The sequence below is a fragment of the Solanum stenotomum genome, chromosome 4 (assembly GCF_019186545.1).
Source record: "Solanum stenotomum isolate F172 chromosome 4, ASM1918654v1, whole genome shotgun sequence".
Taxonomy (NCBI): Eukaryota; Viridiplantae; Streptophyta; class Magnoliopsida; order Solanales; family Solanaceae; genus Solanum; species Solanum stenotomum.
Window position 1 is genome coordinate 36594075 of NC_064285.1, and position 15388 is coordinate 36609462.

At 32.9% G+C, this 15388-nt stretch overlaps 1 protein-coding gene across 6 annotated transcripts in view; it reads right to left on the reverse strand.

The window, feature by feature from the left end:
- The window catches only part of LOC125862467 (uncharacterized), a 1053062-nt gene extending 1038914 nt beyond the window's left edge, over nucleotides 1-14148 (reverse strand). For 2 of the 6 annotated variants that reach the window (XM_049542549.1, XM_049542550.1), the window contains exons 1-6: nucleotides 13407-14148; nucleotides 12046-12097; nucleotides 6217-6306; nucleotides 4483-4547; nucleotides 4194-4397; nucleotides 3983-4065 (exon numbers count right to left, since the gene is read on the reverse strand). In XM_049542549.1, the coding sequence (XP_049398506.1) occupies nucleotides 4015-4065; nucleotides 4194-4397; nucleotides 4483-4547; nucleotides 6217-6306; nucleotides 12046-12097; nucleotides 13407-14048 (1104 nt within the window). In that variant the 5' untranslated portion in view covers nucleotides 14049-14148 and the 3' untranslated portion in view covers nucleotides 3983-4014. Of the gene's footprint in view, nucleotides 1-3689; nucleotides 4066-4193; nucleotides 4398-4482; nucleotides 4548-5970; nucleotides 6005-6081; nucleotides 6146-6216; nucleotides 6307-12045; nucleotides 12098-13406 lie in introns of those variants that run through there. The other 4 variants (XM_049542548.1, XM_049542551.1, XM_049542553.1 and 1 more) reach the window with 4 other exon arrangements.
- Between the last annotated feature and the right edge of the window lie 1240 nt (nucleotides 14149-15388).

Genomic DNA, 15388 nt, shown 5'->3' on the forward strand with positions numbered 1-15388 from the left:
AGAGAAGGAAAAAAAAGAAAGAAAGAATAATAAAAATGTTACCAAATGCTTTCTCTAATAAAGCTTAAAATGAAAATAATAATAATAATAATAATAATAATAAATGAGAAAAGAATAAAAGAGAAAATAAAAATAATAAATGAGAAAAGAAGAAAAGTAATGTAATTTATTTTATTTTCTTATAAAGGTAACAATATAGAAAGAGAAAAAAAATATATAAACTAACAAAAAAACCAAAAAAAAAAAAAGAAGAAAGAAAGAAATAATAAAAATGATAAAAAAAAATAAAGAAATATTTAGATAAAGTGAAAAAAAGTTAAACTAATAGTAATAAAAGGAGGGTGGAATTATAATAAAATAGTGAGATTGAAAGTGAGGAGTTTCAATGGAGATGACAATGAATTTTTGAAGAAGCTTGAAGAAAGAAAAAATAATAATAACGAAAAAAGGTCAAGATAATAAGAAAAACAAAAAAATATATTTTATAACAAAACACTTACAAAAATAAAATTATATTTATTATTTTGAGGATGTTCACGCTCTTTAAGAGAGTATATACACTCTCTATGTCAAGTGAACAAAAATGATGTAATAATATCAGTTCAAAAATAATTAGAAGGTTAATAGGACCGCCGCATAGATAAGATGTCTTTTTGAAAATTGGGGACAATTTCGATGTCATTTTATATATTTTCTCTTTAATATACCTACAACATAGAATGATATGTACAGGTGACCAACAAATGTACATGGAGAGATGTTAAGAAAACCATGAAAGAGTTGTGGTCTAACTAGAAAGTCCTCTTGCTTATGTGATAGTCCTCTAGGTATGACCACATTTGCAGAGGCGTATCTAGAGGGGGTGTCGTGGGTTCACGTGAACCCATGCTCCCCTCTCTAAATCATATATAGTAGTGTTATATTTTTTAAAAAATATTTAAATATAGATGTGTGAACTCATGTTCAAAGTATCATATAAAAATGCGATGATGATTGGATGCACTTATCTAACTGAGAGATAGAAATTTAAATCTTATATCTATCTTGTTTCTTTGAGTAACACTTTTTCAAGTGGTTATCAGTTACACTTTTGTCGTTTCAACTAATTTTTCTTTTGTTTTTTTCCTTTATTCTTTCAAAATTTTCAAGTGTATTACATTGAGAATTCCTAAAAAATTTAGCATTGTAAATTTTTTATATAATTTAATCAAACGTGTATATTAAAATTTAAAACTAGTAGTATTATATATTTTGGATCTATAATTTTTAAACTTTAATGATTCATATTACAAACTAAAAGTCAAATCGATCAAATTTATATTAGAGATACATTTTTTCGTAATCGTGCATCCATCTAGCCGAAATCCTGGATACGCCTCTGCACATTTGTGCGGGTGTTATTTCTATGTATACCTCCTCGTGTGAGTCCCCATACAAGAAGGAACTTTTCACATTTAACTAATAGATCATGATCTTTGTATAGCCAAGAAAAGTAAGATTCTAATACAAGAGCATCTTCAATTCTATTATCTATTTTAATCTTTACATATATAGTACTCAGTTTTTTCAGACAATCAATTCCAACTCAATTATGTATTTTACTCACTAAAAAGAATTTTTTTCTCTATTCTTAATATTATATTATTATTATTTATTTCATTCTTATTTTCTTATTTCATAATATAAATATTTTTTTTCTTTTTTCCAAATAATCACTTTATATAATTTTCATGTGATATAAAAATTTATTTTTTGAAATTCATTGTCTAATATTAAATTATATTTTATTTTAATTTTCTAAATAACATAAATTGTAAGCAAATATTATATAATATACAAATTAATGGACAATTCAAATAAAAGTGAAATCATTAATAAAATACAATTATATAAACATTTCATAAATATTCAACTTTCAAGATTATTACGTTGCTCCCATAGATGCTCCATTAATGCATTACATAGTTCAAAATGAGCATTTTTGTCCTTCATTTTTTTATGTCTAGCTAAAAATTGTTCAAACCGAAACTGGAGATTTTCATCTACCATCATTTATGTGGTTGCAGTTAGAGCCTCTACGACATCTTGAATTGGTGCATTAAGATGATGTTCATCCTTGATTATCATATTATGTCATTAAATACATTTAGTCATTATATCATGTAGCACTTCCTTTCTCCACAAACGTGAATGTCCTTCAATAATTGCAAAACGTGATTGCAAAACTCTGAATGCACGTTCAACATCTTTTTGGCACGATTCTTGTTTCATTGTGAAATATTTCTTCTTTTAATATGGATCACGAATAGTTTGAACAATTGTAGACCATTAAATTTTGTTCATTCTTTATAATGAAAATTAATAATAAAATCAAAGTATATTAAAGTGACAAAATTTTAAAAAATGGAATATTATTAATTCAGGATGGAAGTAGTATATGTTAAATAATATATTTTTTTAAATATTATATTACATTTAAAAAAATATGAATATTAGAGATTTAATTAATGGTCTTATATGAAAAATTACAAAATAATAAAAATAATAATAAAATAATAAAAAAGTGAAACGAGAGTATGAATAATAATTCTCCACCTCTCTATAAAAGAAGGATAGTGAAATTCTCTATTTTACTCTCTAAATATAGAGAATAGAAAGTAAAATAGAGGTGAATTGGAGATCGTTAATTGATCTTTGGCTCAGTAGCTCTTCCAATGCCAAACATGTTCACAATGTTCGAAAGAGAGATCAAAAAAATTCTTAATCTTGTGACTTGTGAGTTCTTTGGAGGTTTTATATTTGAAATAAACATTTTATGCTTTTTTAAAAAAAAAAGTAAAATAGTGCTGTAAATTAAAATTTTGTAGATATGGATTGTTGTCGTATATATCCGTAAAAAAATAATAGGGGTGGGCATGGTATAGTACGGTAATTAAAAGTTTTGATAGTGTGATTTTGGTATTCAATTTTTAAAGCATTATACCATTACTATTACAATTTAATTCGGTATGGTTCGGTATTTTAAAGTTTAATTTCGGTATTCTACAGTATAGTAAATCGATAATCATAGTTTGTTAAACTTCGACTAATGTATTTTCATATAATAGAGTATTATGACTTCAACAACAAAAAAAAGGTCTCAATTGTATCATACAAACACATTACACATGTAGAAATATATATTCAAAATAAAGTACAAACAACTCCTTTGATAATCAATTATATTTCAAATACATTTCAATCAAAATAGAGTAGTTAAAGTTTCAACTTCTAAACATTTAATTTATACTAATACTAAGTTACATATTTGTTGGTATTTTTTTAATAATATATGTATTATTCATGTAACTATATACTTTGGTATAATATTTGATAATTCAATATGATATTTTTAAATACCAAATACCGTACCGAATACCAAATAAAAATAAAATGTATACCATAGACCAACCGAATATCATAATTCTAAAACCACGATATTAATTTTTTTTCAGTACAATGTGGCATTTCAGTATATACCATATCATGCGCACCCTCTATTTGTAAATCTCCCATAGAATATTGAGTGCAATCCACTACTCATCCAGTATGGCTGAAGCTTAGTTTGAAAATATGATTCTCAATGAAGAATTCTATGACTATCATATGACCTATATTTATAACCGAATTTGATTTACAGGTGATGAATCTTAGCAAAAGCACTATACTTGACGTCCACATACAAACTATACAAGGGCTGCTGAATTCAAAGTTTAAGAGTACCAAAGAGAATATTTACAGAAAAATATTTGCACTGTTCCATGCTACTTCTCCATAAGAAAATTAGAATATGACACAGATCATTACCTACAATGGATATTTTAAAGCTGAAAGCCCAACTCCATAAATACCCACCCTTCACAATTTCCCCAGTACAAAACAAGGACCTTGCACTACTCCAAAAGGCAGCGGGTTACAACCCACACAAGACTAGCACAAATACAAAAACCCTCAATTTCCAAGAATTCACACAAGTCATGATTTACGCACACGATCACGCCAAGAACCTTGTTGCATTGCCACTGCCTAAATTCATATAATACAAGAATGATTAGGCAGAGTGGAACGAAAAAATGAAGATAAAAGGGTGAAGACCTAACCATGGTACTCTAATAATTAGCAAAAAACTACTATGACAAGATTTAAGATATCACCTGCCCACTGATGAGACTTGTAGCAGGGGCAACTTCAGATATGTCCTTTTTGCCATTACCATCTTCTGCTTCATCATCTGTTTCTGTGGAAGGTGAACGTGGCAGATGTGAGGGAGCTCCAAAAATAGCCTCATCATGAGCAGCCTTAATTTGTTCCTCCCTCCTAGTCTTCAAATCAACCAAAAAAATTAATAGCACAAACATCTGTTCACGCTCTTTGGCATGATCAGAGCCCATTTGCAACAATGCAGTTATGAGAAGGAAATGCTACAAAGAAAAAGAGATGTACCTCCACCGTAGAAAACCGAAAGCTTTTACCAATGTGGTTGACTAAAGCACCATCATCTTCTACAGCTAAAGCAATCAACAATGTATCAGTGTCGGCAAATAAAGGAACTTTTCTGTCTACAAAAACATTGATATAAGCAAGAACGGAGGTTTGGAAGCTTAGGGAGTTCAAATTTTGTCTTTAACGCTCTGGTTCGAGTCCCACTAAGTGCACTATTTCCCCCCTTTTTTTTGCTTTGGAAAGTCCCATAGGCTAAGCGATGGGCTCTCAACTTTTGAGCTCAGAATACAACCCAATGAAAAAGCCCTCATTGTTTTTGGGCGCAATCTGAAACTCTTATTTTTTTTCTCTCATTATTTTCTCATTGCTTTTGGGCTCAATGTGAAGCTATATTCTTTTTTTTTCTCTTCTATGTTAATTCTTCTTCTCAATTAGGCTTTGTTTAAATATAGTAGGCACATTCTTTGTATTTTTGTCTTTTATTCTTCTTATTTCTATTGCTCACTTCGTTTCTTCATAACTCTCATTCCATGTACTAACCGGAAGAAACTATTTAAAAAACAATGAATTGCTATTTAACTTGCAATTGAGTTAGACAAAAATTTATATAAAATAAGGTAAATTTAATTTAATCAAATGAAGAAATTTGAAAGTCGTGAATATCCTTTTTAACAATATCTATTCAATTGAATTTCTTTCTTTAATTTCATAGTATTTGTTTCTTATTTTTTCCAATTCTATTCTAAAGAGATGGAAACCAAGCTAAAGTTATTTGAGTTATATATAATATTAGTAACTCAATCCCACCTTGTAAATAAGCTTAGTGATTTTCAAAGAAACATATGATTGAATGGACAGTAATTCAAAATTTAAAGAAAGTTCAAACTAAAGTAAAATACTGCAAAATAAAAGAAAATAAAGAACACAAGAATTCTAAAAGGCTCAATGAGGTAGGATCGAAGTAGGAAGAAGCTAAACACGACATGACAAGGCATCCCTTCCTTGTCTCGCTCCATTTTTCATCTTATAATTTTCACATATTTGCTTCTTAATTTATACTTTGAACCCCCTTCACCGAGATCATGGCTCCGATATTGTGTCCCATGAGAAACAAATAAAAATATCATTATGCCCCAGTAAGAAAGTCACCTTAGTTTCATGCAAACATCACTCATATGTAATACATGTAATAAACCAGCTTTGCTATAACAAACCAGAGTACATTTGTTTTATTTGTAGTGAAAACCTCATCCAACTTAAGATGCTTCCTTGAGATATGAATATTTCATGAAATGAACAAATCCTTCATACACAAGCTACGTAACCTAAATGTTGTTTTAGTTTGCATCTTATATGCACATTGACCAATAGTGTATTGGAATTCTGCATCCGATGAAATCATCATTACGTTGAGGATTTCTAGCAGGCTACAAATAGCTATACAAGTCGGTATAGCTATACAAGTCGGAAATAAAGGAAGAATATTGAAGTCCATCCTTTTAACTAGCGCAGTGCAAGACACCTGGAATCTGATTTTAGTTATATGCTTCACCCTATTACCATATTAATAAGCTAAAAGAGCTTCAAAGCTATTTTTACCTGTTTTTAAACCCATCCAAACACACTCTAGCACTGCCTGATTGCAGCAACAATAAGAATCCTACTACAAGTGATAAGGAAAAGGATTCAATTTGACTATGTTCATATGTAAGCAATAGCAACCAAATAGCTAACCTTCAATCTTGTTGTCATCCAAAGGGGCATCCTTGTCAAAGTCAAAACGCTCCCATCCAGAGCCCATGCTTTTTGTTTCATCTTTTCGAACTGTCAAAAGGAAACAAAAGAAAACAACGGGCTAGTTAAATCCATACTCATATTAAGTTTAAGTGATAAGCTACCACCTCTTCCAGCTTTTGTATGAGCTTGGAAGATAAGTAGACAACTAATATGAAACAGAAATGTACAAAAAGCAGAGCAAGAATTTAGGAAAAGGTTACTTCAGGTAAACCTATAAGCAACAATATGTTCTTATGACATACTCCCTCTAGTCCATATTAAGTAGGTGTTTGGACATGCGATTTAATCTTGTAATTTGAAACCATGAATGAAATCAACGTTTGGACATGCGATTTCATATCATGAGATGAAATCCCAAATTCTCAAAAAAGCCAAATCATAATTTCACAATTTTCACATATAAAATACTCACATGTTTATATTTTGTAAGGAAAAAAAAATCATTTGTATCTACATAATTTTTTGCGAGAATACTAGAGTAATGAATTTTTCACGAAATATGAACATAATGATATATTTTACTAATGATATTGACCAACAAACAACTCAAATAAAGAGTAATACACTACAACTCATTAGGGAACTCATGTTCAATTGTTACTTTTTTAGTGAACTTAAGTTCGATCATAAATGTTGTATTTTCTTTTAGAACAGCTTTGTGATAATGTATTATACTTTTGTTATGAACTTTTGCTTATTTCGTAAGATTGTATAAAGAGTTGGGCAATTTTGATAATTTGAGGATTTTATGTTTATGAGCAAAAACTACAACTTAAGAATCCAAATTGCATGTACAAACAAAACTTCAATTCCATCTTATATGATTTTTTTTTAGAAAGGTAACATTCGTATGTATTGACTAAAATCAGTACAACATTGTACTGAAAGCCATAATTACAACTTATCAACAAAACAAGATATCTGAATCTAAATCTAAATAGAGCCAAGGATCTGAATAATTGACTCAGTATCCTCTAGGTACACCTGTTTACACCATTTGATCTTCTGAAGATCACAACTTTTGCTATGAAAACATCTAGCATTTCTCTCTCTCTCTCCAGATTGTCCAGCAGATACAGGCTAGGACAATCCTCCATCTATTTTTGTCTGAAGCTCCCCCACCTACCTCTTCCCAACTGTAGAGGAGGTGGGTGATTCTGTTAGGCATAGTCCAAACAACACCCCTGAGGCTGATAAAAATCCTCCAAAGTTAGGTTGTTATCTTGCACTTTAAAAACAGATGGTTGGCTATCTCAACCTTTTGTCCACATAAATAGCATCTAGAGCACATAGAGAACTTCCTCTTCTTGAGATTTTGTTGTGTCAATATTGCTTCTCTTGCCAGTAACCAAGTAAAACATGTCACCTTGAAGTAATTTTTGTTTTCTAGATCTGTTTTCATGACCATTGTGGTGGCTGCTGGCCACCTTTATTCAAAAACTTGTGTTGAGTTCACCTTAACCATGCCTTTGCTATCTTTGTTCCACGATAGTCTATCAGCCTCATTCTTGTCCCTTTGAACTCCGCCAGAGCTCTAAAAATTCTTTCACAGTTTCAATTTCCCAGTCATTTAAACTCCTTCTAAACTGGATGTTCCATCCTTGTTGTGTCCAATTGTCAGCTAAACTCATTTGTTGATGTACTACCAACACATACATCTCAGGGAAAAGGGTTTTTAAACTAGCATGTCCCAGCCATTTGTCCTTCCAAAAGGAGGTCATACTTCCATTGCCTACCCTCATAGTTGTGTTATTTCTCAAAAAGGCTAAAAGATTCAGATAGACCTCCATAAACTTGCACCATAGGGTGTAGATACCTCCATTTGTTCTCCTCTCCATATTTAGCTTTAATTACTTTGCCCTAATGTGCATGAGGTTCTTGTGAGTATCTCCATAACCACTTCAGCCTGAGTGCCTTGTTTGAATTTCAGATTTCTCACTCCTAAACCCCCTTGCTTCTTTCCCCATAGAACCTCGTTCAATTTGACCAAGTGTCAAACAGTAGTCATTTTCCTCAATCCCTTTCCAAAGAAAATCTCTCCAATCTTCTCTAAACTTTTTATCCCTCCATCAGAAATGGGAAAGATAGACATCATGTTAGTAGGGAGAGCATCCAAAAGAAAATTGATGAGAGTGACTCGGCCACTTAAGGAGATGTGTTGAGATGTCAATCTAGTTAACTTCTTCTCACGCTTTTCAATCACTGAGTTCCAAATGCTCATGGACTTTAACTTGGCACCTAGGGGCATAACAAAGGAGATGTACTGAGATTTCCATCTAGTTAACTTCTTCTCACACTTTTCAATCACTAAGTTCCAAATGCTCATGGCCTTTGACTTGGCACCTAGAGGCATACATAGGTACATAAAAGACAGGGAGCCTACTTCCCCTCCTAGAATTCCAGACAACTCCAACATATTAGGAACTTCATTGATTGGGAACAACTAGCTTGCCCTTTCTCAACATCGCAGAAGATTAAGGTATCATCAGCATACTGCAGGTATGTGACTTCCATGTTGGCATTTGAACTTGGGGTTTGGTTTGTGACTTCCACAAAACCTCTTAGACATTCATTTTTTTTTTATGATAACCGAGAAATTCGCCTGTGACGCGCCCTTTGGGCTGTGCGGTGGATAATGGGCCCTCCCCTCGACCCTTCTCCACTTAAATAATGGGTTTTGCTTTGCATGGTGTTGGGCATGAACCTGTGACATAAGCCACAAATACTCCACCTTTTGCCACTCGAGCTAGGCCTTGGGAGCCTCTTAGACATTCATTATAAAGAGAGGAGACAAAAGGATCCCCCTGCCTCAAGCCCCTATTTGTAGGGGAAAAGCCTCCAAGTGATCCACTGATAAGAACTGAAAATCTTTTGGTGGAGATGCAATATCTTACCCAGTGAACCCACTTCCTTCCAAAACCCATACACGAGAGCATTTTCAGCAAGAATTCCCCGTTTACATGGTCATATGCCTTCTCAATATCCAATTTGCACAAAATTCATGCCTTCCCTCAAATGATTCTAGAATCTACCACTTCATTTGCAATTAGGATAGCATCCATTATTTGTCTGTTTTTTTATGAAAGTCATTTGTTGAACATCTACCAGCTTATCAACACCTCTTCAATCTTTCCAGCACCTTTGATAACAGCTTGTAGACACTACCTATGAGATAGATATGTTTGAAGTCTCTCAGTTCCTTAGCTCCATTCTTGTTTGGAATCAAAGCAATGTATGTGGCATTGAAACTTTTCTCAAAGACACCATGAGTAGAAGTTCTTGAAAGTTTTCATGATATTTTACTACATCCCAACATTTGATGTAGAACCCCATTGCGAAGTCATCTAGACCAAGAGCTTTGTCCATTGCACACATCTTCAAACATGAAAATACTTCTTGTTCCTCAACCTCCCCTTATAGAGCTTCTCTCTCCTCCTTAGTGATAACCGGACAATTGATCAAGTTAATTAAAGGTCTCCAACCTATGTTTTCAGAATACAACTTCTGATAGAACCCAATAACCCCCCCCCCCCCNCCCCCCCCCCCCCCACAATTCTCAGTGGATCTATCAAAGGTTCTTCTTCAATCATCAGTTGGTCAATATTAATGCTTCTTTTATCTGCATTGGCCATTTCATGGAAAAATTTGGTACTTGTGTCTCCCTCTTTCAGCCAAAGTGCGCTTGATCTTTGTCTCCATGTTATCTCCTCTTTTTTTCAGTGCTCTTCATAATCTATTAGAGAAGATGCCTTCAAAGCTGCCTCTGATGATGTTAAAATGTTGTTCTCCATTATTGTATCTAGAATGGCTAACTCGCTCAATATTTGGACATTTTGCATTCTTGGATTTCCAAAGCTCATGTTGCTCCACTCCTTCAGTTTACCTTTTAAAGCCTTTAATTTACATCCAAGGATGTAATCAGGCTTCCCATGAAAGACAAATGACTCCCACCACCCTTTGACTCTTTCCACAAAACCCTCAGCCAACCACCAGGTATCAAACTTGAAATATGTTGTGATCCCAAGCTCCACATTGTACTGCAATTGGATTGTGATCCAAGCATAATCTCTCCAACACAACTTGTTTAATTTTGTTGAAACTGTCATCCCACTACTTATATATCAGAATCCTATCAATTCCAGAAGCAGCATTGTTGTTGTCTCCTTCGAACCAGGTAAAACACCCCTTTCTAGTTGTAAACCCAAAAGATCCATGTCTTTAATGAAATTTGAAAAATCTATCATTGTTGGTGTTCTCCTCTTGCAATTTCTCTTCTCAGATGGAAATCTTGTTACATTGAAGTCACCACACACTGCCCATGGTCCCTCAAACAAACTTTTGACAACTCTTATTTCCTCCTATACATGTTCTCTTTCAAACCTACAATTTGGAGCATATGCTCCTATTATATGACACTTGTAATCCTGCAATAGAGCCTCAAGTTTACATGTAAGAGTGTAAGAGCCAATTTATAGAACTTCCCCTCTCGCTATCCCGTAACATCAGAATTCCCCCTCTAGTGCCACTAGCTTGAAGACAAGCATATTTGCCCCATCTTCCACCCCATAATTCTTTTATCATATCTTTAAACTCCCCCTCTAGCTTAGATTCCTGTAGAAAGACTACATCGGCATTTCAATTGAGAATTAAGCTCTTCACCAATCTTCTTTTATCCCCACTATTAAGTCCCCTTACATTCCAGGACACAAATTTTACTTTCATGGTAAAACATTGTCCTCTTTCCCCCTCTCTTTTCCATCACTTTTGAAATTGATGTCAACAGATGTGAGCCTTTTAAGCTCCTAAAATCCCCTTGTATCTAGACCTCTTAGTGATGGAATCGTTTTCCATCTTTCTAGCCTGCTTGCAGCTGTCTATTTGCATAAGTAACTCCAGCGACTCCTCATGTCCATGGAAATCGACTCCAAACATTTTCCCCAACTTAATCAGAATTTGTCTTACCCATGCAGATGTCTCCTTCTCCTTTCGGATAGTAAGACTCTGATCCTATTGGATTGGTTCTATATCTTCCACCATCCACACTTCAATTTGTGTGTCATTCTACAAGGAAACTATGGTGCTTTGGTCCTTTGAGATTTTCATAGCCAAATCAGCTTTGTCACTGCTAACCTCCTTTGTTGTGGCTTTCGGAATGCACTCCAGATGATTTCCTGTATCTCCCTCTCAGATGATTTCATATGATGATTTTATCTCACATGGCCAAGAGGGCCTTAAGTGAATTATTGCAACTTTTTTCTTACTTCAAAATAAGTGAATTTTTCAAAATTCAAGAAAACTATTGGGATTTTTTTCCATATTTACCCTTCTTTTTAACGAGGTTCTTAACTACTTTACATTTTCTAGGATAGTTTACAAATTAATCCAAAGGTTGCAAAAGCAGAAAGTAGCCTTCAATTCATGTCCTTAAATATTTTTCTTAAGAGGTGTGTCATACCCAACAATTCACTTAATATGGACTAGAGGGAGTACTTGTTTTGCTATTTCTTGCATGTATTGATGATAGGCTCAGACCTTCCTATTAACAATCATCACTATTGTTATATCATTTTTTCTAGAAAGAGTTGCAGCCTCATAACCATCAGTAGATTTAGGTAATATCTCCTCAACTAATTAAACATATTAGTATCCACTGTACAGTACATTAAATAGCCAAATTTACATATTAGGCATCCACAAGTGAAGAATATTATACAAACAGTAACACTTCTAAACCCAAAAAAGAGCAGAAAAAGAAGTTTAAAATACCACTTTCTGAAAGTTGAAATTTCATTTTGGCTTTGACTCTTTCAGCTGGAGTCTGTTCAACGTAGAAACAAAACATAAACAACATCAGGCTTCATAATCATTTTTTTGAGAGAAGGGTAACTTTGTATTCACAAAAAACTCATCATCTAATAAATGATGAGGACATGGGGCTTCATAATCTAAAACAAAGTACTTACAGATCTTACAGGATACAATAAAAGAGTCCAACAAACAAACTTCAGGCTATCGATCCAAGATATTGGTTGCACCTACTTGGTAACCACTAACAATTAAGAGAACTTGCTGATGATGAAAGAAACATCAACCATGTAGTCATATAGGTTTTTTCCAGTCAATTATCACATATTTGAAGCCTCAGATGGATAGTTAGAGGAAATATATGGATATGGGAGAATTGATAAAATCCACTATGCAACTACAGTGTCATTTTTATATGCTCAATAATCAGAAGATTCCTCGTTTCTTTAGTTTTGACAAATTTGTAAGTACATCGGTCTGAAACACATTTACATAAATTAATAACGCTGGATAAGAATCTATATGACGCTTTACAATCCGGTCATCCTTATAGCATAAAACATAAAGGCAACATCTTCAGGCAACATTATCTAGGGGTGTGCATCGGTCGGTTCAGTTCAGTTTTGTGTATTATCGGTTCGATTTATTGGGTTTTGGTCGTTATAGGTTCGATTTTCGGTTTACCCAATAAGAAAATGTCCATAAAATATTATATGACTTCTCACTTCTTTAAATGCTTTGACATAGTGAAACAAGAAAGAAAATGAGATATTGCATCAATAAAAGAAAATATAGTACGAAGGCTATAATTACATGTCACCACCAAAACATAGTATGAAATTTCTTATGTTAATCAAATTACAAACCTTTACGAACTTGCAAAAGCTACAACCTACAATTACAAACTAAAACTAAAATCAAATAGTCCAACAAGATTAAAACTAAAGCTAAAATCATATAGCTACAATTGCAAACCCTTACTTTAGTCTTTAGGTTTTGAGTAATCAGTAAAGACTAGTAAAGCGGCCTAGTGTGACGTGGGTAGAGTACTAATAATTTGATATAGTTAAAACTCTGGAATTGTTAAACTGACTGCAAGCTTCTCTAGCGGACATGATCACAGTTTTGGTCACTAGTGGGATTCTCCTCAAAAACATACTGTCTAATTGAGATCAGGAAGTACAATTGACACTTTTGAAGACAATGAGAATATTGTACCAATCTGCTTCACTCACTGCCTAGAATGTGTATTATATTAGCAGCAAAAATGGCACAAATTATAATCAAACCAAGTTACATTGAGAAATAAGAATGAAAATTACCATATTTTGATAACCTTCAATCAATTTGCTATAATCTACCGTAGCAGCTCTATCTTTCCCAACTTTCTCCGGTCTTCCATCCCGTGGTAACACACTCCTTGTCCTCTTTGTACTCTGCTTCTCCTTTTGCCTTTCTCTTTTCCTTTGTTTATCTCTGTCTCTACTTCTACTTCTACTTGTAGACCTATGTGGACGCTTCGACCTATAAGCATCCCGGTTTTCACTCCGCCTCGAATGCCTCTCTTTGTCTCTGCTCTGGCTTCGACTCCGGCGCCTTAACTTCTGGCTTGGACTCGGGGTTCTCCGGCTGGAACGTTTTTCGCGACTTGGACTTGTACTTCTAGTGGATTTTCCTTTGGAAACCCTAAAAGAAAGGCAATCTTTATTGTCTTTAGGTTTCTTCTTGAGCTTGTTTTGGATGATTTGGACCTGAGCTTGTTTTTCGAACTCGGTGGTTTTGGACGGGCTTGATGCCCTGACAAAACTACTCAGAAATGAAGAGGAAGAAACGAGAGCAGAGCCACGGATGGGTACGGCGTCATTTGAAGTTGAAGAAAAGCCTAGACCTTGCTTGAATCTTGCGGCGCCTTCTCCTTTACGTGTGAGTTCGTCGTAGTATGCTGCGGCCTTTTCTTCCTCCATCTTATGGCGGAGCTGGGGGTAGTGCACCGCGCTGACGGTGAGGTTTTTCTCTTCGTAGCAAAAGACCAAATGGCTGGCCTGTTGATATGAATGTTTGTGCCTCGACTAAACCCCTTATTTTGGCTGATTAATTAGTAAATTACACACAGGTGTATTTATCCATGCTTCGTGGTAATAAAAAAATATTAATACTAAAAAAAATTAATCTTTAGTAATTTCTTTTTATTATATACTAGTGAACTTAACTGCGCTTCGCGCGGTCATAATAGCTCGTTAAATTCACTAAATAACTTTTTAGAATAGTTGAGTACTTAAAATATTCTATATATTTTTTATAGTGACATCCTAACGATTATATATTTCATATTTCAAGTTTTAATTTAGTTTATTATTAGTACTTAAGTTTTATATCTTTTATAATTTTAAATCGCTTAAGAGTCTTTTATCTTCTAAAAATAGTTTTTATATTGCTAAACTTATGCTCCTTATTTTTGTAACGAAAAGAAAATTTGATTCAATAAGTTGAACTATTTATATACATGTTTATCTCTACATAATTTTTCCTTTCGTTTATTTTGAAATTTATAAAATAATTACTTTTGCTTGTCTTAACAAAGTGTAAATTTTAGCTAAATCATAATGTATATAAATAATTACTTCTAGAGTCGCTACAAAATATACTACGTAAAAAATATCATTCATGATTCTATCATGTTTTTATAATTCTTTTAACATTCTATACAAAATTTGATATCGAAGTATTCGAGAAAAGCATTCAATATAGATAGAAACAACCTATTTAAATTAATTATTTAAACTTGAAAACAAGCAATTAAAAAACGAAGAAACATAAGAAATAAATAATTAAAGTTGTACTTAGAATACATGATGGCTAATATTTATTTTAAGACATATTCTCTTTGTTTTACATGCCTCAAGTAAGTTAGACTAAGTTTGAAAATATTAATTTTTTTATGATTTCATCAAATATCATTGAATTGTGAAAATTTAATTTATCATTAGACCTTCATTTTGACCATTCTACCATTTTAAGTTTTCAAGACTTAAATTTTAAAAAGAAACAGAAAAACAATGAACAATAAGAAACTAAACTTTTGTTAGAAAAATAATGAATGTATATGGTAAGAAATAATTTAAAAAATTAAACTATCTGTATTTTTTATTTCTTTACAAATTCATATCTCTCTCATCCTATCCAATCATAAGTAACTAAAGGAGACATTTGATCATTATTTTTTTTATTTTTATTTTTGGATTTCAACTTTGATAAAACACATTTTAACTACGAAATTTTAAAATTTAACTCAGAATTTTTAAAA